Below are 27,372 nucleotides of genomic sequence, written 5' to 3'. Positions count from 1 at the left end.
AGGCGATACCACCTTAGGGAGAAATTCCGGAACAGGACGGAGAACCACCTTATCCTGGTGAAAAACCAGGAAGGGGGCTTTGCATGACAGCGCTGCAAGCTCCGACACTCTACGGAGTGAAGTAACTGCTACTAGAAATGCCACTTTCTGCGAAAGACGTGATAAGGAGACATCCCGCAGCGGCTCAAAAGGCGGTTTCTGAAGAGCCGTTAGCACCCTGTTAAGGTCCCAGGGTTCAAGCGGGCGCTTGTAAGGTGGGACTATGTGGCAAACTCCCTTCAAGAACGTGCGGACCTGCGGAAGCTTGGCCAGGCGCTTTTGAAAGAATATTGAGAGTGCCGATACTTGTCCTTTGAGAGAACTAAGTGACAACCCCTTATCCATTCCGGATTGAAGGAAGGAAAGAAAAGTGGGTAAGGCAAAAGGCCAGGGGGTAAAACCTTTATCAGAACACCAGGACAAGAAAATCCGCCAAGACCTGTAATAGATCTTGGCGGACGTCGGTTTCCTGGCCTGTCTCATAGTGGCAATGACATCCTGAGACAACCCTGAAGACGCTAGGAGCCAGGACTCAATGGCCACACAGTCAGGTTGAGGGCCGCAGAATTCAGATGGAAAAACGGCCCTTGCGACAGCAAGTCTGGGCGGTCTGGCAGCGCCCACGGCTGACCCACCGTGAGATGCCACAGATCCGGGTACCATGACCGCCTCGGCCAGTCTGGAGCGACGAGAATGGCGCGACGGCAGTCGGACCTGATCTTGCGTAGTACTCTGGGCAGCATCGCCAGAGGAGGAAATACATAAGGCAGTCGAAACTGCGACCAATCCTGAACTAATGCGTCCGCCGCCAGAGCTCTGTGATCTTGAGACCGTGCCATGAAGGCCGGGACCTTGTTGTTGTGCCGTGACGCCATGAGATCGACGTCCGGCGTTCCCCAGCGGCGACAGATCTCTCGAAACACTTCTGGGTGCAGGGACCATTCCCCCGCATCCATGCCCTGACGACTGAGAAAATCTGCTTCCCAGTTTTCTACGCCCGGTATGTGAACTGCGGAGATGGTGGATGCTGTGGCTTCCACCCACTGCAGAATTCGCCGGACTTCTTGGAAGGCTTGACGACTCCGCGTGCCGCCTTGGTGGTTGATGTATGCGACGGCAGTGGCGTTGTCTGACTGGATACGGATCTGACTGCCCTCCAGCAACTGCTGGAAAGCCAATAGGGCCAGATACACTGCCCTTATCTCCAGGACATTGATCTGAAGGGAAGACTCTAACGGAGTTCTCCACCGGCAGAATGTCCGAAAAATGGCTGCCGGAGCTCTCAGGGGAGGAGTGAAGCCGTGGGCGGCGTTAGGAAAAGTGCGGGAATCTGGGGTCCCCACAGTGATCAGTGAGGGGGGAGGGAGCATACAGGATGCCCCGGCCCTCACATCCGACGTCAGGTCGGCTGTCCCGCCCCTATCTCTGATAGACAGGCCCGGGGGTGGGAGTTTTGCCACTAGGCCGCGATGAAGCCGGGGACTAAATTTAATATCGCGGCCGACAAGCAGGCGCGGTCGGCGCGGTAGTCCCCGGTCTTCACAATTCAGCAGCCAGTTGCGGCGTCCGGGAACCAGGCGCTCCATACACAGTCCCCATGGGGACACAGAGTACCTCGTAGATGCAGGGCCCTGTCCCTGAGGATAGATAAGCTCCTGTCCAGCAGATTCCCTCAGGGGCTGCGGAGGGAGCACGGTCCCAGAACCTGGATGACCGCTTCGGATCCCACTTCTACCAGAGCCCTAAGGGATGGAGAAGGAAACACGGCATGAGGCTCCGGCCGTCGTACCCGCAATGGGTACCTCAACCTTAACAGCACCGCCGACTTAGTGGGGTGAGAAGGGAGCATGCCGGGGGCCCCGTGGGGGCCCTCTTTTCTTCCAACCGATACAATCAGCAGCTGCTGCTGACTAAAATGGAGATGTGTGAGTGGATGTGTGTCTGCCTGTCAGTGGCATCTTTTAGTGATGAGCCATCTGCAACCGAAACCACAGATCTAGCCGCCAATCTGGAGACTGGGGGATCCACCTTGGGACATTGAGCCCAACCCTTAACTACGTCAGCGGGGAAGGGGTAACGTGTGTCAGTAAGGCGCTTAGTAAAGCGCTTGTCCGGAACCGCTCTGGGCTTCTGGATGGCATCCCTGAAGTTAGAGTGATCAAAAAATGCACTCCGTGTACGTTTGGGAAACCGAAACTGGTGTTTCTCCTGCTGAGAGGCCGACTCCTCTATAGGTGGAGGCGGGGGAGATAGATCCAACACCTGATTGATGGACGAGATAAGATCATTTACTAAGGCGTCCCCTTCAGGTGTATCAAGATTGAGAGCAACATCAGGGTCCGAGCCCTGAGCTGCAACCTCCGCCTCGTCCTCCAGAGAGTCCTCAAGCTGGGAACCCGAGCAGCGTGAGGAAGTCGGGGAAGATTCCAAGCGAGCCCGCTTAGCTGGTCTGGGACTGTGGTCCGTGGAGGAGTCCTCCACGTGAGACCTAGGGCCCACCCCGGCCGGGGTGGACCGAGAGGGACCTGGAGGCGCCGATCTAACAGGGTCCGGGGCCTGTGTAAGGACCGGTCTGGACTGCAGGGCTTCTAGCAACTTGGCAGACCATTTGTCCATAGACTGAGCCATGGATTGTGAGAGTGACTCTGAGAGCTTTTCAGCAAAAACTGCAAACTCTGTCGCTGCCACCTGGACAGTGGAAGCAGGGGGGTCTGCCTGAGCCGAGGGGCCCACAAGTGACCGAGGCTCCGGCTGAGCAAGTGTAACAGGGGCCGAGCATTGCTCACAGTGAGGGTAGGTGGAACCCGCAGGTAACATAGCCCCAAAAGAGGTACATGTCGCAAAAAAACCCTGTGCTTTAGTGCCCTTGCTTCTTGTGGACGACATGCTGTTGTGTCCTAGGAGCGTGATCACTGAGGGTATATAGAAAAAAGGGTATACAGCCCGGCCGAACAGAAATAAGTATATATATACGTATCTATACCGGCAACCCAGGGGGACCAACACCGAGTGACCGGTGCGGCTTACCGACCGCTAAAAAGCGGGGTGTGTGTGCTCCAGATTCCCTGCCTTGGTCTCCCAGAGCTGCAGAGCTGTTCTCTGTGATCCTCCTTCCACACAAAGGATAAAACTGAGGAGCCCGTGATGCACGGGAGGGTGTATAGGCAGAGGGGAGGGGTTACACTTTTGAGTGTAATACTTTGTGTGGCCTCCGGAGGCAGAAGCTATACACCCAATTGTCTGGGTCTCCCAATGGAGCGACAAAGAAATATACTGTATAAACACAACAACAAAAGGTAATACAAGAGTTAAAGGGAACCCGTGAATAAGATCAATCTCCCCTATCCAAATACATGAGCATGCAAGACTTTGAAATGGAAATCCATCAACACCTTTAAATATTTTACCTGTTGCTGCATTCCTGATAATTAGCATTTTCATTCATATGCAAATCAGACAGTGTTGTAGGCATGACAGAAGACTTAACACTAGAAGTCCCAGAGAGGGGTCATTTAACATTTCTACGTTTGGAACCCAGGGACGGGTCGAATGACCTGAAGGATATTAGCTAACATCCTATAATCACCGTCTTTTGTTCTGTAATTAAGGCTATTACTGTCGCACCACAGGAGGTTGTTGTTTTCCATTGAGATAAGCCATTTAGTTTCTAGTTAGTTCTATTCAGTTTATTGTATTTGCTCATTTGACCCTCTTTCGGGACTTCAGGGGGGAGCTCGAAATTTCTCGGACTTCTAGTGTTAAAAAGTGCAGCCTGCCTAGGTTGTTAGCCACCAAAGCGCACCAGACTGCTTAGCTTGATTGATAGCTCACAGTCTGATTTCCTTGCCTGACCTATATATGAACAAAATGCTGTTTTCTCAGGAATGCAGTAACAGATAAAAGATATAAAGGTGGAATAACATATCAAAGAACTGTGTACCCACATATGTGGTTAGGGGACGTAGACCTTTAATCAGAGAACTTGGCACTATACTTCTCATCATGTCATATGTGCCAAATTTTGTGCATGTTATATAAATATAAATGAAAATGCACTTATCAATGATACAGCCACCTAACACATGCTCTATTTTATGTGGTCTACCACATACAAGTGAATAGCTACCTTTTTCAACTTATTTTCAAAGAGAAATCGGAGGAGTTCTTGATCTTCTGGACATTTCTTAATAAGAGGTAGAGAATCAAGAAGTTCTTTTTCTGTGTAAAAAAAAAACCAAACACTTACTGGAGGGTCAGATTAGATGTTTGGGGTTGTCATAGGGTTTATTCACATTGTGAAGACTTGCCCCCTTGGTAGCGGAGTCTTTTCCCTGTACAGCATCACAAATCCTCTCAATTAAATGGTGGGAGATGGAAGGGCCCGTGAGGCGGCCTTGTCCATCAGTACCTCACATTGAACCCTGGTGCATATGTGCACATAAAAGTATTAAGCTTTCATCTGCACACGTGCAAAGCCTAGTCCATCAGGAAACTAGCACAAGTGCAGGGCTTTTCTATTCAGTTAAATAAATATTGGTTTATTTTTTTAGTAGTCTGAGTCCTACATTTATGATTTTACCGAGAGGTCATTTGATTTGTTGAGTGGTCTCCAGATCTAATATAGGAAGCACATTGCTGGTACTGATTGAGCACTGTGTATGTAGCGATGATGGACGTATTTGTCTTCTTAGCAGCCTGTCTTAAGTAGTGTATAATTGTTTATGCAAGAACTATATACCAGCATGGTCATTTATAATGATGCAGAGAACGAACTGCAAATTTACAGCGCATCCCATAGTCCTTTACTCATTAAACTACAGGAATTTTTACTACTGTGCCCTATACACAAAGTATAGACATACTGTAGTCTGGTTCTGGATTTCTTCTCTTTTATACTTTCAACTAAACCTTGTCAGTGCTGTACTTGTTATTTACATATATATGCCTGCTGGGCACTTTTGATCATTTGTTCTTCCCTTAGGCTATGTTCACATTTCCGTTGTTTTGCATCAGTCACCTGCGTTGCTTGACTCTTGTGACTGATCCGTTGTACAACGGGTGACAAGAATTGTCATGAGAAAGCAGATTCCGAGAGAGAGAGCGATCAGCTGATCGCTCTCTCGAAAGCCGGCCGCCGGGAAATCAGCTGATCGCTCTCAAAAGCCGGCTATTGTGAATGATCAGCTGATCGCCCGCCTTTTGAGAGCGATCAGCTGATCTCCCGGTGGCCGGCTTTTGAGAGCGATCAGCAGATCTCCCGGTGGCCGGCTTTTGAGAGCGATCAGCTGATCTCCGGGCAGCCGGCTTTTATGAGAGCAATCGTTCACAATAGCCGGCCTCCGGGCGATCAGCTGATCGTTCGGCCGCCGAGAGAGAGACATTGATTTGAATGATTAAACACAAAATCTGAGCATGCGCAGTGAAAACAAAAGGATTCTGCTGCTCAAAAAAAACGTTACATGCTGCCGCCCGACGGTCAGTTGTTCCACGACTGATCAGTCGGGCGGCGGATGCAATGCAAGGGCATCAGTCACAAAACGGAAATGTGAACCTAGCCTTACTGCTGTGATGCTAATACATACTAGAACAAGCAGTTTCAGGAAAACGCAAGAGGCTTTTACTACATTACATGTAGATACATAAGAAATATGAAGCTGTCCAACCTTCTTGAGCTGTCAGCATATGGTGTGCTGTTAATAGGTCAAACGCTTCAAAGCAGTAAACATCAAACTTCCAGGCTTCTTTGTAGCTATAGGTCGCCAAGGTTCGGTTATCAAGAGCATCATAGATCTTTCCACGTAAAAGGCAAATGGAGCTTTTGATCTGTTGGAAAAGCATTCAGATGCATTGTAATTTCCACTGTACGTCAACATAGCAAAAACATATAAGATACAATATGGAAAATCAACAAATTGCTGCCCTGGTTTGTCTGTTCTGTCATTTACTGATTTATTATCTATTATTCTTGCTTAAAATTTGCACAGAATAAAAGTACCGTATTTTTCGGACTATAAGGCGCACCCTGGTTTTAAAAGAATAAGATAATTTTAAGCAAAAAATGTGGTCATGACACACTGTTATGTGGCGAGGATCTGCTGCTGACACTGTTATGAGGGTAAAGTCCCCAAATTCTCTACTAAGCTACCCCATCCTGGCAATGATTCTCCTGCCTTGTATATGATCCCCATCCTTGTATATATGTCTCTTATCCTGGTATAGCCGCCATCCTGATAAATACCCCCATCCTGCTATATACCCCCATCCTGCTATATACCCCCATCCTGCCATATACCCCCATCCTGCCATATACCCCCATCCTGCCATATGGCCTGTACCCTGTGGTACAGAAAAAAAATAAACGTTTATACTCACCTTTCCTCCATCTACGCAGCATCGCTCGTCTTCCTGTCTGTGTCAGCATAAGCGCCGCTGACCTGTGTGGAGCCGGTCACCGCTCCCTGCAGCATCGCGATGTCCTCCTGAAGAGCGGTGAGCACATCATCCCTGTTAGCACGGCTCCACACAGATCAGCTGCCGGCAGACAGGAGGACATCGCGATGCTGCAGGGAACGACCGGTGAGTATACAGTACTTATTCACTGCCCCCCACACTGATGATAATGCGCGGGGGGCAGTGAATATAGCCGCATATGATCACTCCAGGCTGTAGTTGCCAAGGGTGATCATGCGAGCCAACACCCCCGCCTATCATCCCGCCCACCTGTCAGCGCCGGCTTTAGCGCTGAGAGATGATGGGCGGGAGGATGCATGCATATGAAATGAGCGGGCCCACGTGGCCACAGTAGGCGCTGCTACAGCCTGTGCATGCCGCCGCTGACCCGCTCCACCGCAGCACCCTCATTCCCCGCAGCCATGCCCCACATTCAGACTATAAGACGCATCCCCCATTTTCCCCCAATATTTGGGGGGGAAAAAAGTGCGTCTTATAGTCCGAAAAATATGGTACATGTATGTTTTACTCTGCGATAGAGAAAGCAGTTTGAAAAGCCATTCAAGGACAGTGCGTCTTAGATGAGCAGTTGAAAGACATCTTGGGCTGGTTGCTCCCCACCCTGCTCCAGTTGACTGACTGGTCTCTCCATGTTCATACTGACAGGCAGAAAACGTGTCAGATAAAGGGAGTCAGTCAGCAGGTTTTGATACCTCCTTATCTGAGAGCAGCACAACGTAGGCAAAGAGACCCTGAATCAAACGATGAACCACTTAAATTACTAGCTACAGTGGGTCTGACACAATCAAAGCTTTTAGATTTACATTGTAGTAGAGCACAGAAAGCTACTCCTGCCCACACCAGGCTCTCGATATACAATGTCTATAGACAGTGAGCTGCTTATCACATCAGGGGGTGTTCCGGACTAACTGACCTAGTCCAACAATGATAATCTCCTGAAGCTAAAACCAACACTGCCTGTAAACAACAACACACAATGAGATAAAAGACTCATATCTGAAATCTGCCATCTTCAGATTACATAGCAAAAACCTGCTGACAAATTCCCTTTAACTCAACCAGCAAAGGGAGAAGCCAGCTGGGGACGTCATCAGACTAGTCAGTTCTCTCCATACAGTAAAACATACCTACGTGATATACTGCAGCTAGTCACCAATTCATGAGACCCGTATCGCGGACAGCATGAATGTGATGAGAAGTACCCACTTCTTTAAAATTGATATTGATGATGTATCTGTTCAAAGGATAAGCTATAGATATTAGATCATGGGGACCAAACTCTCGGCACCCCTGCCAACCAGTCATTAAATTTAAAATTGATTACAGCTTTAACATTTTTTTTCATTTAAAGGGGTTGTTACTGAATGGGGGACATAAGTATTGATAAAGGGTTGTTCCATTACTTGACAAACCCTTTAAAGGGAACTTGTCAGGTCCCATATGCGTTCTGACCTACAAGCAGGGTGATGTGTGGCCTAGAAACCCCTTCCTACACATTTCTGTGCTGTAATATTGTGTAATATGAATGTATAAAAAAACGTTTTACTACTTACATGTTTCCTATGTAAATGATCAGAGGCACTAGTCCCCAGGGCGTCGTATCACCCCTTGGGCGTTTGAATACTTTCCATGGTATCACGCCCCTGTGGTGTGGGTGTGATACCATGGATTTACATGAGCAATGTCACTGCCAGCTCCTTGAGATCCTGCGCGTGCGCGCTTGCCATTCCCACAGCCTTGTTATCCGGGTGCTTGCTTCTCGGCTTCAGACGCGCTCTGTGTATGGCTGGAACTGCAGGAATCTTCTGAGTATGCGCAGAGTGAGTCTGAAGCCGAGAAGCAAGCACCTGAATAAGAAGGCTGCGGGAATGGCAAGCGCGCACGCGGGGGATCTCAAGGAGCTCACGGTGACATCACTCATGTAAATGCATGGTATCACGCCCACAGGGGCATGTTACCACGAAAAGCATGCAAATGCCCACGGGACTAGTGCCTCTGATCATTTACATAGGAAACATGTATGTAGTAAAACATTTTTTTATAAATTCATATTACACACTATTAAAACACAGGGATGGGTAGGAAGGGGTTTCTAGGCCACACATCACCCTGCTTGTAGGTCAGAACGCATATGGGACCTGATCGGTTCCCTTAAATCTGAGTTTTCTGATGGAAAATGGCTAGGCTTGAACAAACTTCATTTCCACCAGGTTCCCATTGCTATAAAAGTATAGCATTATATAGTGTTCTCAATACCTTTTTTTAATATCTAGGTAAAAAAAAAATCTTTTCAGAACCACTGTGTAAAAATTATGTTGAAATATGATAGAAATAAAACAAAACTTTACCGAGGACTGTGAAATCTGCCATTCTCCAGAACCATCTTTTAATAGTTTTTCATCCTTCATACTCTTTTCAAACAGTTTTTTACTAATTGGTTCCTCCATATCCAGAATATCTAGAGCTTGCTGGTACTCTTTTGCAGCATACTTAATAGGAAGAAAAACATGAAAAATATATTTAATAAGTAGTAATTATCAGAATATAAATTATACCCCTAAAGTTTTACATTAACGTGTTATAATATAATGTATTCTTTGCATAAATGAGTGTTTGGGGCTTTACATCAGTGGCCCAACTGTAAGATAGACCATTAATATATGTTTATGTCAAACCAAACCAGCCACCTCCAATAATCCTGGTTACTACAGTCGTGTCCAGCACCGTTCACTTGAATGCAACTGCGCTATAGTACAGACCCATTCATTCTTACGGGTAAGCTGGGGATAACATGGAATGGAGCAGTAGTGTATATGGTCGACTCCCGTTCTATTCATATGGGTTTCTGCAGAGTCCAGTTCTTAGAATCGTGGGGGTCTCCGCCGTCAGACCCCCAGCAATTAGGCATGCAAGTAACGCCTTTAACAGGCTGCAATTCATACCACAACCACTGGATGGCCAAACATAGAATATGCATCTCATCATACAGTATGCATTTTGAAAGCTAGTTATCTCGCGTCACATCCAGTTATCCGAACAGCCAATAGAAAGGTATGGGGGGGATTCATCTGTAGCAGTTACTAGCAGTGGGCAAGTGGTAAATATTCAAATGGGCACCATTGTGTCACCCACACCTAAAAATAATGTGTTCTTTTATCTAGAGAGGAAATGCTGAGCATTTCGATAATACTTACATGACACCGAGCAGCAAGGTAACGACATGCCTCATAGGCCTATTGAAGACAAAGTACAAAATCCCGTAAGAGGAAGAAACACAACAATACAGATCATGTACTACACGGCTGCACCAGTTTACTAAACACAAAAGGACGAGTGTTCATGTGTTGTCTATGGTTGTCGCAGACAGATTTATCTGACAGTTTATTATCTCCTTGAGAAACAAAGAATGAAGCAATCAACTTATTAAAATTTTGAAAGCATGGCATAGCACGACCATGGTATAACCCAGGTCTATCATAAGTGCGGCAATCACTAATTATATTAGTAAAAAAGAAGGGAATTTTGTTTACTTACCGTAAATTCCTTTTCTTCTAGCTCCAATTGGGAGACCCAGACAGTGGGTGTATAGCTACTGCCTCTGGAGGCCGCACAAAGAACTACACTTAAAAGTGTAAGGCCCCTCCCCTTCTGGCTATACACCCTCCCGTAGGAGTACGGATTCCTCAGTTTTAGTACCAAAGCAAGAAGGAGGAAAGCCAATAACAGTTTCAAAAACAAATTCAATCCGATAACAAGATCGGAGAACTTAAGAAACAACATGAACAACATGTGCACCCGAAAAACGAAACCCTAAGAACAAATAGGGCGGGTGCTGGGTCTCCCAATTGGAGCTAGAAGAAAAGGAATTTACGGTAAGTAAACAAAATTCCCTTCTTCTTTTTCGCTCCTAATTGGGAGACCCAGACAGTGGGACGTCCAAAAGCAGTCCCTGGGTGGGTAAAAAGATACCACATGACCGGGCTGTCAGACAGCCTCTTCCTACAGGTGGGCCACCGCCGCCTGAAGGACCTGTCTACCTAGGCTGGCATCTGCCGAAGCGTAGGTATGCACTTGATAGTGTTTGGTAAACGTGTGCAGACTCGACCAGGTAGCCGCCTGGCACACTTGCTGAGCCGTAGCCTGATGCCGCAATGCCCAGGACGCACCCACGGCTCTGGTAGAATGGGCCTTCAGTCCAGATGGAATCGGAAGCCCAGCAGAACGGTATGTGTGAAGAATTGGTTCCTTGATCCACCGCGCCAGGGTGGATTTGGAAGCTTGCGATCCCTTATGCTGACCAGCGACTAGGACAAAGAGCGCATCAGAACGGCGTAGAGACGCCGTGCGAGAAATGTAAATCCTGAGTGCTCTCACCAGGTCCAACAGATGTAAACCCTTTTCAAATTGGTGAACTGGATGCGGACACAAAGATGGCAAAGTGATATCCTGATTGAGATGAAAGGAAGAAACCACCTTGGGAGAAAACTCTGGAATTGGACGCAGTACTACCTTGTCTTGGTGAAACACCAGGAAGGGAGATTTGCAAGATAACGCCGCTAGCTCGGACACTCTTCGAAGAGACGTGACCGCCACAAGAAAAACTACCTTTTGTGAAAGCCGAGAAAGGGGAACCTCTTTCAAAGGCTCGAAAGGCGGCTTCTGGAGAGCAATGAGAACCTTGTTCAGATCCCAGGGTTCCAATGGCCGTCTGTAAGGAGGAACGATATGACAAACTCCTTGGAGAAACATGCGTACTTTAGAAAGCCGTGCCAAGCGCTTCTGAAAGAATACGGATAGCGCGGAGACTTGACCCTTAAGCGAGCTAAGCGACAAACCTTTTTCCAACCCAGACTGCAGGAAGGAAAGAAAAATTGGCAATGCAAATGGCCAGGGAGAAAACTCTTGAGCCAAGCACCACGCTAAGAATATCTTCCACGTCCTGTGATAGATCTTAGCTGAGGATGGTTTTCTAGCCTGTCTCATTGTGGCAACAACTTCATGAGATAAACCTGAGGCCGCTAGGATCCAGGACTCAATGGCCACACAGTCAGGTTCAGGGCCGCAGAATTCAGATGGAAAAACGGCCCTTGAGACAGCAAATCTGGACGGTTTGGTAGTGTCCACGGTTGGCCTACCGTGAGATGCCACAGATCCGGGTACCACGACCTTCTTGGCCAATCTGGAGCGACGAGTATGGCTCGATGGCAGTCGGACTTGATTTTCCGGAGAACTCTGGGTAACAATGCTAGAGGTGGGAACACATAGGGGAGTCGGAATTGCGACCAATCCTGAACCAAGGCATCTGCCGCCAGCGCTCGGTGATCGTGAGACCGTGCCATGAAAACTGGGACCTTGTTGTTGTGCCGTGACGCCATCAGATCGACGTCCGGCGTCCCCCAGCGGCAACAGATCTGCTGAAACACGTCCGGGTGAAGGGACCATTCTCCTGCGTCCATGCCCTGGCGACTGAGAAAGTCTGCTTCCCAGTTTTCCACGCCTGGGATGTGAACTGCGGATATGGTGGACGCTCTGCTTTCCACCCACGTCAAAATCCGCTGGACTTCTTGAAAAGCTTGGCGACTGCGTGTTCCCCCTTGGTGGTTGATGTACGCCACCGCCGTGGAATTGTCCGACTGAATCCGAATCTGCTTGCCTTCCAGCCATTGTTGGAAGGCTCGCAGGGCAAGATAGATTGCTCTGATTTCCAGAACATTGATCTGCAGGGTGGACTCTTCCTGAGTCCACGTCCCCTGAGCCCTGTGGTGGAGAAACACCGCTCCCCACCCTGATAGGCTCGCACATTGTAGAGGGCGCAGATGAAACTGCGCGAACGGGACTGCCTCCATTGCTGCTACCATCTTTCCTAGGAAATGCATGAGGCGCCTCAGTGAGTGCGACTGGCTCTGAAGGAGAGATTGCACTCCAGTCCGTAGCGAGCACTGCTTGTTCAGTGGAAGCCTCACTATCGCTGAGAGAGTATGAAACTCCATGCCAAGATAAGTCAGAGATTGGGTCGGGGTTAGATGAGACTTTGGAAAGTTGATAATCCACCCGAAACTCTGGAGAGTGTCTAGTGCCACCTTCAGACTGTGTTGGCATGCCTCTTGAGAGGGTGCCTTTATAAGCAGGTCGTCTAGATACGGGATGACCGAGTGACCCTGCGAGTGCAGAACAGCTACTACTGCTGCCATGACTTTGGTGAAGACCCGGGGGGCTGTTGCCAGACCGAAAGGTAACGCTACGAACTGTAGGTGTTCGTCGTGTATGACGAAGCGTAGGAAACGCTGATGCTCTGGTGCAATCGGCACGTGGAGATACGCATCTTTGATATCTATTGATGCTAGAAAATCTCCTTGAGACATTGAGGCTATGACGGAGCGTAGGGATTCCATCCGGAACCTCCTGACTTTTACGTGTCTGTTGAGCAACTTTAGATCCAGGACGGGTCGATACGATCCGTTCCTTTTTGGGACCACAAACAGATTGGAGTAAAAACCGTGACCTTGTTCCTGAAGAGGGACGGAGGTCACCACTCCTTCCGCCTTTAGAGCGGCCACCGCCTGCAACAGAGCATCGGCTCGGTCTGGTGGTGGAGAAGTTCTGAAGAAACGAGTTGGCGGACGAGAACTGAACTCTATCCTGTACCCGTGAGACAGAATATCCCTCACCCAACGGTCTTTGACGCGTGACAGCCAAATGTCGCCAAGGTGGGAAAGCCTCCCACCGACCGCGGGTGTGGGAATCGGAGACCGCAAGTCAGGAGGACGCCGTCTTGGCAACGGTTCCTCCGGCTGTCCTTTTTGGGCGTGACTGAGACCTCCAAGAATCTGAGCGTCTCTGGTCTTTTTGAGTCTTTTTTGACGAGGCGAATTGGGACCTGCCCGGTCCTCGAAAGGACCGATAACCAGACTGACCCTTCCTCTGTTGGGGTTTGTTTTGTCTGTGTTGCGGTAAGGATGAGTCCTTACCCTTGGAGTGTTTGATGATTTCATCCAAACGCTCTCCAAACAATCGGTCACGAGAAAAAGGCAAATTGGTTAAGCACTTCTTGGAATGAGAATCTGCTTTCCAATGTCTCAACCACAGGGCCCTACGCAAAACAACGGAGTTGGCTGACGCCACTGCCGTGCGGCTTGTAGCGTCAAGAACAGCATTAATCGCGTACGACGCGAATGCCGCCATTTGCGAGGTCAATGGTGCTACCTGCGGGGCAAATGCACGTGTGACTGAGTCGACTCGCGCAAGCCCGGCTGAGATAGCTTGGAGTGCCCATACGGCCGCAAAAGAAGGCGCTAATGACGCTCCAATCGCTTCATAGATGGATTTCAGCCAGAGCTCCATCTGCCTGTCAGTGGCATCTTTAAGTGCCGCTCCATCTTCAACTGCAACCAAGGATCTAGCTGCAAGCCTGGAAATTGGAGGATCCACTTTTGGACACTGGGTCCAACCCTTGACCACCTCAGGGGGAAAAGGGTAGCGTGTATCTTTAAGCCGTTTAGGAAAACGCCTTTCAGGATAAGCGTGGGGTTTCTGGATTGCGTCTCTAAAGTCAGCGTGGTCCAGAAAAGTGCTTAATGTACGCTTAGGGTATCTGAAATGGATTCTCTCGTGCTGCGAAGCTGACTCCTCTACAAGAGGAGCTGGTGGGGAAATATTTAACATCTTATTGATGTTAAATATAAGATCATTAACTATGGCGTCACCATCTGGTGTATCTAGATTGAGAGCGGTCCCAGGATCAGAATCCTGATCAGTTACGTCCGCCTCATCACCCATAGATTCATCTCGCTGGGATCCTGACCATTGAGATGAATGTGAAGGCCCGTCATAGCGAGCCCGCTTAGGCTGCCCGGGGCCATCGTCCGAGTCAGAGTCTTCACCCTGAGGTGTAGATGCCCGTCCCGGAGCTTGGAGCTGAGGGGGACCAGGGGGCAATGATTGCACAGTGTCCGTGGCCTGAAGTACAGGCCTAGCTCGCAATGTGTCAAGAATTTGTGACATAGTGAGAGACATTCTGTCAGCAAAAGCTGCAAACTCAGTTCCTGTCACCTGGACAGCATTCACAGGTGGTACACCCTGGGTCACGTCCAGCAGAGGTCCCGACTGTGCAAGCGCCGCAGGGGCCGAGCACTGCACACAATGGGGGTCCGTGGAGCCTGCCGGTAGAAAAGTCCCACATGCGGTGCAGGAAGCATATAATGTCTGTGCCTTGGCACCCTTGCGTTTTACGGACGACATGCTGCTGGCTCTCTGCAATGTGAGAGAGTCTATAGCCAAAGGGCGACCAGCGCTATGTAATACCAAGTATTTGTAGAAACAAAATACTAAGAATACTACTGGCACAAGAGGGGGTGAGCCCTGAGGGCTGCTTACCGCCCGCTGAATAGCGGGTAAGAGGCGCAGAATTCCTTGTCTGGGTCTCCCCGGCTCCCCTCTGCAGCTCAGCGTGTCAGCAGGAATGGCTGCCGGCGTCTGTGGAGAGGGGCGGTCCGTGGGAGTTCCCAAACAAAAGTGCGGGAAACAGTGTCCCCTCTGTGCCTATTGTGAGGGCTGGAGTATGTAAAAACGACTCCAGCCCTCAGCGCTGATGCACTGACCAGCGTCCCGCCCCTCTCCTGACTGGCAGGTCTGGGGGCGGGAACGAACGGAAGCAGGCCGCAAAAGCCGGGGACTCGAGTTATCAGCGCGGCCGCTGTAAAAGCGCGGGCCGCGCTGAAGTCCCCGGCGCACCACAAGTGCCAGCCGCGCCGCAGTCCCAGCGGCCGGCGTGACCGTTCCCAGAAGTGGCCAGCGTCCCGCCCCTCTCCTGACTGGCAGGTCTGGGGGCGGGAACGAACGGAAGCAGGCCGCAAAAGCCGGGGACTCGAGTTATCAGCGCGGCCGCCGTAAAAGCGCGGGCCGCGCTGAAGTCCCCGGCGCACCACAAGTGCCAGCCGCGCCGCAGTCCCAGCGGCCGGCGCGACCGATTCCTAGAAGTGTGCCTGCTTCAGCGAAGCTGAATGAGGCCATGGCACAAGCGCCGTAGCGCTGATGTCCCCCGGCGCACTACAACACCCAGCATGCTGCGGTGTGAGCGCCAAATGCACGGGGACACAGAGTACCTTGAGGAAGCAGGGCCATGTCCCTGATGTACTCCGCTCCATCCAGCATCTTCTCCAGGGGCTGTAGATGGAGCACGGTCTCAGTGCCTGGAGACCAGTAAATCCCACTTCACCCAGAGCCCTGTAAAAAGGGATGGGGAAGGAATCAGCATGTGGGCTCCTGCCGCCGTACCCGCAATGGGTACCTCAACCTTACAAACACCTCCGACATACAGTGGGGTGAGAAGGGAGCATGCTGGGAGCCCTGTATGGGCCCTCTTTTCTTCCATCCGACATAGTCAGCAGCTGCTGCTGACTAAAAACAATGGAGCTATGCGTGCGTGTCTGACCTCCTGCGCACAAAGCTAAAACTGAGGAATCCGTACTCCTACGGGAGGGTGTATAGCCAGAAGGGGAGGGGCCTTACACTTTTAAGTGTAGTTCTTTGTGCGGCCTCCAGAGGCAGTAGCTATACACCCACTGTCTGGGTCTCCCAATTAGGAGCGAAAAAGAAAAATTGCATAAATTAACAATACAACAGAAGACTCTTCTTGGAATGAATACTCACAAGATCAGTGTAGATGTATATTTCCCTACAGTGGGCCAATAGTCTCAAACCAAAGAGCAAGGTCTTTATCTGGCCATTAGTCTAAGTTGATAACTCATCTAGTTCAGCCCAAAGTGGTGTCTGTCCATAGCGCACACTTGCCTCACAGACACTGCTACAGAAGCCAGTTTTGATTCCCCATGATGTCCTCAAAAGATCTCAGTAGGGATCAAAAATTATTGAAATTTAATTAACATACTGTACGTTTTTACAATCTAAGGGTCCCGTTACACGACGCGATCCCGACAATGATACGACCTGGTTAGGATCACTGGTACGTCGCTACATGATCGCTAGTGAGCTGTCAAACAGGCAGATCTAATTAGTGACGCAGCAACGATACGGCGATCCGTATAACGACCTCAGCGGTCGTTAGGACCCTGTCATACAGCAGCTATTCTGACGACTCAGACCTCGATAGAACGCCGCGTTCTGAGTCGCCAACGAGGCCACTTGTCGTTATGGCATCAAACACAGCGATGCATGCTGCCTAGCGGGACACCAACGATCAAAAAATGAACCAGGACGTTCAGGTACGATCGGCGATATCGCAACGGGGGGGGCAATCGCTGCTATGTGTCACACGTAGCGAGATCACTAGCGAGGTCGCTGTTGCGTCACAAAACCTGTGACTTTTCAGCGATCTCGCGAACGACATCGCTATGTGTGACGGGGGCTTTAGTCCTATAAGGATAAATGACCTTATCAGTAACCTATGCAGTGTCCTTCTTTGGTTCTAGTAAACCAGCATTGTCCACACAACCCTATGGTGCCACAACAGAGATGAAAAGAGGAAGAGTGGTGAGAAGAGGTGCCAGCACTGAAAACACGGAAGACGTTTGACTCTGCAATGGCTTCTTCAGCCTAATCTGCAAGACAAGCATTTATTATGGACAGAGGTTGAGGTAAGTCTGTCCACTTAGGAAAGTTTACATCTACACTAATCTGATGAACATTCAATCCTAGTATCGAGTCTGCTTGTGTATTGCACGTTCTTATATTGTGAGAGGAAAGCTGCACAAACTCCATGAAGACTGAGGACTACTTAGCTGCAAAACAATGACGCAAGCCTTTGCAAAACAAATTGTCTTTTAGTGACAGATTGTCAGTAAATGTAATGCAGTTTTTGAAAAATGTTCCATGGCAATTAGAAATTTGTGAAAATGACAAATAAAACTTGCCTTATCCAGTTTTCTTGATCGCAGGGCATGTGAGGCTCTGTGATACTGGGCGGTCAGATACAGACATTGCGCAAGCCAATAAATATCTTGTGGTTCCTCTGGAAAAAAAAAAAAAACACAATTTCAGTATGGCTCTAGAAGATAATAGAAAAAAATGTATTCAGTCCTAAGAAATGAGAAATTGTGAACTTGGTTGTACCATAGACCACTAATAATGTATCTTCTAATGGTGGCACAAGGCCCAAGCAGGCATCATGTGGAGAGCCTACAGACATGTAGGCTGTATGGTTGAACCTACTTAAAGAAGCCCTCCCATGAACCCTTCTCCCCTAAATCTGCGTATATGTACTGTAGTATCAAGTGTGTTAATACACTAACCTACTGTCGTCTCATCCCAGAATCAGCGACATTCGGTTCCTCTTCTCAGTGACATCCCTGGTCTGTAGAATCTTCAGATCACGCTGTGCTCCGCATGACCCAGAAATGTTTTTTACAATGTAAGGCTATGTGCGCACGTTGCGTAAATTCATGCAGTTACGCTGCGCTTTGTAGCGCAGCGTAACTGCATGCGTCCCCTGCACAATCTATGGAGATTGTGCAGGGGCCGTGCGCACGTGGCATATTACAACGCAGCGCTTCGGCATGGGACATGTCACTTCTTCTGTGCGCTTTGCCGGCAGCTCCTGCTCTGTCTATGGCAGGAGCTGCAGGCAGAGCGCACGTTCTCGCCGGCACCATGCGCCTCAGAACGGAGCTTTTCAGCTGCGTTCTGAAGCGCACCTTTTACGGTGCTGGGCTAGTACGCAACGTGCGCACATACCCTAAGTCTATGGAGCATCGGTACAAGTGTCCATAGGCTTACATTCTAAAAAAGACTTTCCGACTCATGCATAGAGTGAGCCAGATAGTCTGAATAGCAGTGATGTCAAGAAGAAGACAAACAGAATGGTGCTGAACATGAGAGAGCATGACAGTAGGTTAGTATATTAACACACTGACACTACATATACAAATGCAAAGATTTAGGAAGTGGAGGGGAAGTAATAGGAGGGCTTCTTTAACCCCTTCACGACTGGCCGATTTTTCGCTTTCCGTTTTTTTTTTTCGCCATTCTTTTTCTGAGACGTAACTTTTTTATTTTTCAGTCAATATGGTCATGTGAGAGCTCATTTTTTGCGGAACGAGCTGTACTTTTAAATGAAACCATAAGTTATACCATATAGTGTACTGGAAAACGGCAAAAAAATTCCAAATGCAGAAAAATTGCAAAAAAAGTGCGATAGCACTATTGTTTTTGAGATATTTTATTCACTGTGTTCACTATATGGTAAAACTGATGTGTGGGTGTGATGCCTCAGGTCAGTGCGAGTTCGTAGACACCAAACATGTATAGGTTTACTTTTATATAAGGGGTTAAAAAAAATCGGAAGTTTGACCGAAAAAAGTGGCGCACGTTTTACGACATATTCCGTGACCCGTAGCGTTCTCATTTTTCGGGATCTATGGCTCAGTGACGGCTTATTTTTTGCGCCTCGAGCTGACGTTTTTAACGGTACCATTTTTGCGCAGATGCTACGTTTTGATCGCTTCTTACAGCATTTTGCGCAAAAGTTGTGGCGACAAAAAAACGTCGTTTTGGCGTTTGGAATTTTTTTTGCCGCTACGCCGTATACTGATCAGATTAATTGATTTTATATTTTGATAGATCGGGCGTTTCTGAACGCGGCGATACCAAACGTGTGTATAATTTTTATTTTTTTAACCCTTTAATTTTCAATGGGGCGAATGGGGGGTGATTTGAACGTTTAGGTTTTTTTAAAAAATTTTAAAACTTTTTTTTAACTTTTTTTTTATTTTACTAGTCCCCCTAGGGGGCTATAGCGATCAGCAATCCAATCGCTCTGCCCTATCTGCTGATCACAGCTACACAGCTGTAAACAGCAGATACGCTCTCTTTCTTTGTCGCTGCACTGGGAGACCCAGACAATTGGGTGTATAGCTTGTGCCTCTGGAGGCCACACAAAGTATTACACTTTAAAAAGTGTAACCCCTCCCCTCTGCCTATACACCCTCCCGTGGACCACGGGCTCCTCAGTTTTATGCTGTGTGTGGAAGGAGGCACACATCCACTCATGAATTCTCAGACTTATTTATGTCGGTTGGAAGAAAAGAGGACCCCCACGGGGTCCCCGGCATGTTCCCTTATCACCCCACTATGTCGGCGGTGTTGTTAAGGTTGAGGTACCCATTGCGGGTACAGAGGCTGGAGCCACATGCCGTCTCCTTCACCATCCCTTAGCGGCTCTGGGAGAAGTGGGATCCTGAGCGGTCTTCCATTTGCTGGGACCGTGCTCCATCCGCAGCCCCTGAGGGAACCTGCCGGACCGGAGCCTCTTCAACCCCAGGGACCGGGCCCTGCAACTTAAAGGTACTCTGTATCCCTGTCGGGGATCGTACAGAGAGCGCACCTTCTTCCTGGGAGCCGCGGTAGTTTTAAAACTAAGGAGGCCGGTGGACTTCCGCGCCGACCGTGCCTGCTTGTCGGGCGCGGCCTCAAATTTAGTCCCCGGCTTCACCGCGGCCTAGTCGCAAAAATCCCGCCCCCGGGCCTGCCTGTCAGGGGTAAGGGCGGGTTCTCCGGCATGACGTCGGATGTGAGGGCTGGAGCATCCTGCATGTTCTCCTCCCCCCTCACTGACCACTGTGGGGACCCCAGATTCCCGCTCTTGGCTGGCGCCGCCCTCGGCTCCACTCCTCCCCTGAGAGCTCCGGCGGCCATTTTCTGGCATTCTGCCGGTGGATGCTTCTCAGTGAACAGCTCAGCAGCTCCGGGGGATCCAAGGCAGGGAATCTGGAGGACACACTCTGATCTTAGCGGTCGGTAAGCCACACCGGTCACCCGGTGCTGGCCCCCCTGGGGTGCCGGTATAGATACATATATATATATTTATACAATAGATATATATATATATCTGTTCGGTCAGTCCGTATACCTTGGTCCCTATATACCCTCAGTTGGTCACTCTCCTAGGAGACAACAGCATGTCGTCCACAAGGAGCAAAACTGCTAAGGCACAGGTTTTTTTCGCGGCCTGTACCTCTTGTGGGGCTATGTTGCCTGCGGGATCCACGTACCCTCACTGTGAGCAGTGTTCGACTCCTGCCACGCTTGCTCAGCCGGAGCCTTGGGCACTGGTGGGCCCCTCGGCTCAGGTAGACCCCCCTGCTCCCCCTGAACATGCAGGGACAGAGTCACAGGGGTTGGCCTCTTTTGCTGAGAAACTCACTCTCCCAAGGTGGATCCGCCAGTCTCCAAATTGGCTGCTAGATCCGTTGTGTCTGTTGCAGATGGCTCATCCCTGAAGGATGCCACTGACAGACAGATAGAGCTCTTGGTGAAGTCCATCTATGAGGCCACGGGCGCGTCTTTCGCCCCGGCCTTTGCCGCTGTGTGGGCTCTCCAAGCGATCTCGGCTTGTCTGGCTGAGATTAATGCTGTCACACGGAATTCTGCTCCGCATGTTTCTTCCTTGACCTCTCAGGCATCTGCCTTTTCGTCCTACGCCATGAACGCCGTCCTGGACTCCGCTAGCCGGACGGCTGTAGCATCCGCTAGCTCCGTGGCAGTCGGCAGGGCCATGTGGCTGCGCGAATGGAAAGCAGACTCGGCTTCCAAAAGGTTCTTAACTGGTCTGCCTTTTGCTGGCGACCGTTTATTTGGCGAACGATTGGATGAGATTATTAAGGAATCCAAGGGAAAGGAATCCTCCTTACCCCAGTCCAGACCTAAGAAGCCTCAGCAACGAAAAATACAATCAAGGTTTCGGTCCTTTCGTCCCTCCGCCAAGCCACAATCCTCCTCGTCCAACAGGCCGGAGAAAGGCCAGAGGAACTCCTATGCGTGGCGGTCCAAGTCACGCCCCCAAAAGGCCGCAGGAGGCACTGCCTCCAAGACGGCCTCCTCATGACTCTCAGCCTCCCCTAGCATCATCCTCGGTCGGTGGCAGGCTCTCCCGCTTTAGAGACGCCTGGTGGCCACACGTTCAAGACCGATGGGTGAGAGACATTCTGTCTCAGGGTTACAGGATAGAGTTCAGCTCACGTCCTGCGGCTCGTTTCTTCAGAACCTCCCCGCCCCCCGCTCAGGCCGATGCATTTTTTCAGGCAGTGGACGCTCTGAAGTCAGAAGGTGTTGTGATCCCCGTTCCCCCTCAGGAACGTGGTCGCGGCTTTTACTCCAACTTGTTCGTAGTGCCCAAAAAGGACGGGTCATTCCGTCCCGTTCTGGACCTCAAGCTACTCAACAGACATGTGAGAACCAGACGGTTTCGGATGGAATCTCTCCGTTCAGTCATCGCCTCGTTGTCACAAGGAGACTTCCTGGCATCGATCGACATCAAGGATGCTTATCTCCATGTGCCGATCGCACCCGAACATCAACGTTTCCTGCGTTTCGCCATCGGGGACGAACACCTCCAGTTCGTCGCATTGCCCTTCGGCCTGGCGACAGCCCCACGGGTTTTCACCAAAGTCATGGCATCCGTCGTGGCGGTCCTACACTCTCAGGGCCACTCGGTGATCCCCTACTTGGACGATCTCCTAGTCAGGGCCCCTTCTCGGGTGGCGTGTCAACAAAGCCTTACCGTCGCTCTGGCGACTCTCCAGCAGTTCGGGTGGATCATAAACTTCCCGAAATCCAAGTTGACACCAACCCAATCACTGACTTACCTTGGGATGGAGTTTCACACACAGCCAGCGTTAGTCAAGCTACCGCGGGACAAACAGCTTTCTCTGCAGGCAGGGGTGCAATCACTTCTTCGGAGTCAATCACACCCCTTAAGGCACCTCATGCACTTCCTGGGGAAGATGGTGGCAGCTATGGAGGCAGTGCCGTTTGCACAATTTCATCTACGGCCGCTCCAATGGGATATTCTCCGCAAATGGGACAAGAGTGCGGCTTCCCTCGACAAGAACGTCTCCCTTTCCCTCGCGACCAAAACATCACTTCAGTGGTGGCTCCTACCCACATCTCTGTCGGGAGGAAGATCATTCCTACCCCCAACCTGGGCTGTGGTCACCACGGACGCGAGCCTGTCAGGTTGGGGAGCGGTTTTTCTCCACCACAGGGCTCAAGGAACCTGGACTCCGACAGAATCGTCCCTTCAGATCAATATTCTGGAGATAAGGGCAGTATATCTAGCCCTATTGGCTTTCCATCGGTGGCTGGAGAGCAGGCAGATCCAAATCCAGTCGGACAACGCCACTGCCGTCGCCTACATCAATCACCAAGGCGGCACTCGCAGTCGTCTGGCCTTCCAGGAAGTCCGGCGGATTCTGCAGTGGGTGGAAGACACAGGCTCCACCATCTCCGCAGTTCACATCCCGGGCGTAGAAAACTGGGAAGCAGATTTTCTCAGTCGTCAGGGCATGGACGCGGGGGAATGGTCTCTTCACCCAGACGTGTTTCGGGAGATCTGTCGCCGCTGGGGAACGCCGGACGTCGATCTCATGGCGTCACGGCACAACAACAAGGTCCCGGCCTTCATGGCACGGTCTCGGGATCACAGAGCTCTGGCGGCGGACGCGTTAGTGCAGGATTGGTCGCAGTTCCGACTGCCGTATGTGTTTCCCCCTCTGGCAATGCTGCCCAGAGTACTACGCAAGATCAGGTCCGACTGCCGTCGCGCCATTCTCGTCGCTCCAGACTGGCCGAGGCGGTCGTGGTATCCGGATCTGTGGCATCTCACGGTGGGTCAACCGTGGGCACTTCCAGACCGCCCAGACTTGCTATCACAAGGTCCGTTTTTCCATCTGAATTCTGTGGCCCTCAACCTGACTGTGTGGCCATTGAGTCCTGGCTCCTAGCGTCTTCAGGGTTATCTCAGGATGTCATTGCCACCATGAGACAGGCCAGGAAGCTAATGTCCGCCAAGATCTATTATAGGTCTTGGCAAATCTTCCTGTCCTGGTGCACTGCTAACGGTTTTTCTCCATGGCCGTTTGCTTTACCCACATTCCTTTCATTCCTTCAATCTGGAGTGGACAAGGGTTTGTCCCTCGGCTCTATCAAGGGCCAAGTGTCGGCGCTCTCTGTGTTTTTTCAAAAGCGTCTAGCCAGGCTTCCGCAGGTCCGCACGTTCCTGCAGGGGGTCTGCCACATAGTTCCACCTTACAAACGTCCGTTGGAACCTTGTGACCTTAACAGGGTCCTGACGGCTCTTCAAAAGCCGCCTTTTGAGCCACTGCGGGATGTCTCTCTCTCCCGTCTTTTGCAGAAGGTGGCCTTCCTAGTGGCAGTCTCGTCTCTTCGGAGAGTGTCTGAGCTTGCAGCGCTGTCATGCAAAGCTCCCTTCCTGGTTTTTCACCAGGATAAGGTGGTTCTTGGTCCAGTCCCGGAATTTCTCCCTAAGGTGGTATCCCCTTTTCATCTAAATCAGGATATCTCCTTGCCTTCCTTTTGCCCTAATCCAATTCACCAGTGTGAAAAGGATTTGCACTCTTTGGATCTAGTGAGAGCACTCCGGTTCTACGTGTCTCGCACGGCGCCCCTGCGCCGTTCAGATGCGCTCTTTGTCCTTGTCGCTGGCCAGCGTAAGGGCTCTCAGGCCTCCAAGTCAACCTTGGCTCGGTGGATCAAGGAACCGATTCTCGAGGACTACCGTTCTTCTGGGCTTCCACTTCCTTCAGGGTTGAAAGCCCATTCTACCAGAGCTGTAGGTGCGTCCTGGGCTTTGCGGCACCGGGCGACGGCTCAGCAGGTGTGTCAGGCAGCTACGTGGTCTAGTCTGCACACTTTCACGAAGCACTATCAAGTGCATACCCATGCGTCGGCTGACGCCAGTCTAGGTAGGCGAGTCCTTCAGACGGCGGTTGCCCACCTGTAAGAGGGGGCCGTTTTTCGGCTCTTTCGATTGAGGTATTCTTTTACCCACCCAGGGACTGCTCTTGGACGTCCCAATTGTCTGGGTCTCCCAATGGAGCGACAAAGAAAAAGGGAATTTTGTTTACTTACCGTAAATTCCTTTTCTTCTAGCTCCTATTGGGAGACCCAGCACCCGCCCCTGTGCCCTTTGGGCTGGTTGTTCTTTTGTGTACACATGTTGTTCATGTTGAATTGTTCTTATGGTTCATGGTCTTCAGTTCTCCGAACATCCTTCGGATTGAATTTACCCTAGACCAATTTATAAGTTTTCACCTTCCTGCTTTTGCACCAAAACTGAGGAGCCCGTGGTCCACGGGAGGGTGTATAGGCAGAGGGGAGGGGTTACACTTTTTAAAGTGTAATACTTTGTGTGGCCTCCAGAGGCACAAGCTATACACCCAATTGTCTGGGTCTCCCAATAGGAGCTAGAAGAAAAGGAATTTACGGTAAGTAAACAAAATTCCCTTTTTCTACAGTGAAAGCAATTCATGTGTAGTACAGGAGTCATCACATGACCCTAAGCTACCATGACAACTAACGGAAGTCACGTGATCGCGTCACGTGACTTCCGGTATCGGGCGGTAAGTAAATGTTTACTGCGATCGCGCTTATAATGGCGCTGTCACATATTGACAGCGCCATTTAAGGGGTTAAACGGCACGAGCAGATAACGATTCTGCTCGTGCCTAGCAGGCACACATCTCAGCTGTGAAAATCAGCTGAGATGTGTGCCGATCGCGGCATGCTGCCGCCAGCAGACCGCGGGCAGTAACATTATGACCGCTAGGACGTAATATTATGGCCCGCGGTCGTTAAGGGGTTAAGGCATGTGCAAATGATGGCCTTTCCTGGTGGGTTTTGCATGAAAAAAAAGTGCTGAAAAAAATGCTAAAAAGAATTAACATATGCACTGCAATGGGTCTGAAACTCATGAAGCAGCTAAAGACGACATGACCATTGAAGCCACTCACTAGTTTATATAGACGGTATACAAAAAAAGATGTTGGTGAAACTATCAAAGAGACGCATCAGAAAAAACACCGCCAACATTTTCCTGAAGTATCTTCAGTTTCAAAAACTATTCAGGTACATTGGTGTTAAAAGACATCGTGTGCACACAGCCTGGCACAGATTTCTGTGTCTGTACGGTCATGGGGCAGTAGGAGGTCTGAATTTTTTCTCCGCATAGATGCTCTCACCAGTGGTTTTCACACTAGCACTCCATGTTATACTGGGTAAGGGCTCATGCGCACGTAACTGCTGAATATTCCGCAGCGATTTGACAGCACATGTGCGCGTCAAATCGCTGCAGGAAGACTGCATAATGAATGCAGGTTTTTTGTTAAAAAAAAAAAAAGTCGATTTCATGCGCTATGGCTGCTGCCCCCACCATAGACCGAGTGGGAGCTGCATCCAAAGCGCACGGAATAATTGACATGCTGCTTTTATGAACGCACAGATTTGGGTGAAAATTATAGCACCCAAATCGCTGCGTTCATAAAAGCATCGAGCGCACGTGTCATGCACAATCTTCATAGATTGTGCAGGGGACGCAGGACGCATGCATTTACACTGCAGTGCAATACGCAGCGTAAATACATGTGAGTACGCAACGTGCGCATGAGCCCTAACTCTGGAAAACCTCTAAATTCCTCTATGACGTGATCTTCATAAAGAATACTTGTTATTTCACCGTATGGCCAGCGGACATCAAACTATACCAGGGAATACCAAAAAATGGATTGGCAAAGTGTAATAACTGGAAAGTGATTCAGCACATACTGACGTACATAACATGCAGAATATTACTGATAATGGAAAAACAAAGCTCCTTACCATGAGATAACGAAGCCACCTTATCTGCCCAAAATAAGGCACTCTGGTACTGTTGCTGCAAGACACACAATGATTTCACATGTTTACCCATGACGATACAGTCAGTACTGTGCACATTTCATACCAGCGGCAGAATGCATTATTGTATTTTAGCAACTCGGAACAATCCTATTGTTAGAGAGGATTTGTGGGAATACAAACTGATAAACTAGTCATGCGCACTATGAAGCCGGGTGTACGCGTCCTGGCTTCCAACTACAGTAGTGCACATTACCCAGACTCCAGGGTCATGCGCACTGAGCCGAAATCCCCCATTGGACGCAATGGCGGCAAATAGGTGAGATCATCCTGTGACACTGCACATTCATTAGCATGATAGCACACCCACAGGGGCTTACTAACATGCTAATAGGGGCGACTAGCCAGCGGAACTAACACCCAGGGGGCTACTGCCCTCGCTCATTAGTATACGATAAAATATATTTAGAAATACTTTTTCTAAAGATCTCTTTATCTATACCAGTGTATACAGGGACGGTTAGGCAGGGATTAGCAATATGCTCGCAGTTCTGGGTGCATATTGGACCGGACAGGTTCCCTTTAATATAGGCTATCAGGCATGTATCTGCATACAACGCTAAGGCTGCTTTCACAAATCAGTTTTTTGGCATCAGGCACGATCCAGCGAAAAAACTGATGCGACGGATCCAGCGAAAAAACGGATCAGTTGCATCAGTTTCTTCCATCAGTTCCTTCAGTTTTTTGACACCTCTGGTGTGATACTGAGCATGCTCAGTTTAAAAAAATGTATCCGGCGGCCGGATCCGTTTTTTTTCCGCATTACGCCGGATCCGGCGTCCATAGGCTTCCATTATAAAACATGCCGTACGGCGCCGGATCTGGTTTTTTTTGCCAGACACAAAAACGTTCACTTCAACGTTTCATCCGGCGGCCGGACAAGTAAATTTTGCCACTATTAAAAGTCTATGGGGGAAAAAACGGATCTGGCGGCAACAGGTGCCGGATCCGTTTATTCATGTTTTTGCCGGATTGTGCCTGATGGCAAAAAACTGATGTGTGAAAGCAGCCTAACTTCCCACCCCTCCGATCAGCACTGTAAATGGACCATGGATATCCAGGCACACCAAGAACTTTGATACTGATAACCTGTCCAAGTACTATTGAAATGAATGGGAGCTGAGCTACAGTACCTGTGAATGGTCACTATACAGCGTG

At 49.7% G+C, this 27,372-nt stretch overlaps 1 protein-coding gene across 1 annotated transcript in view; it reads right to left on the bottom strand.

Annotated features, from left to right (window-relative positions):
- Positions 1 to 27,372, bottom strand: part of CDC16 (cell division cycle 16) — a 115,414-nt gene that overhangs the window by 42,965 nt on the left and 45,077 nt on the right. The window contains exons 2-7 of the mRNA XM_075334255.1: positions 26,137 to 26,191; positions 17,379 to 17,476; positions 9,705 to 9,743; positions 8,859 to 8,999; positions 5,703 to 5,862; positions 4,166 to 4,257 (exon numbers count right to left, since the gene is read on the bottom strand). Of these exons, the coding sequence (XP_075190370.1) occupies positions 4,166 to 4,257; positions 5,703 to 5,862; positions 8,859 to 8,999; positions 9,705 to 9,743; positions 17,379 to 17,476; positions 26,137 to 26,191 (585 nt within the window). The remainder of the gene's footprint in view (positions 1 to 4,165; positions 4,258 to 5,702; positions 5,863 to 8,858; positions 9,000 to 9,704; positions 9,744 to 17,378; positions 17,477 to 26,136; positions 26,192 to 27,372) is intronic.

Source organism: Anomaloglossus baeobatrachus, chromosome 2, assembly GCF_048569485.1.
Source record: "Anomaloglossus baeobatrachus isolate aAnoBae1 chromosome 2, aAnoBae1.hap1, whole genome shotgun sequence".
Taxonomy (NCBI): Eukaryota; Metazoa; Chordata; class Amphibia; order Anura; family Aromobatidae; genus Anomaloglossus; species Anomaloglossus baeobatrachus.
Note: the sequence above shows the minus strand (reverse complement) of the source record. Positions and strands in the feature narration are given on the sequence as shown.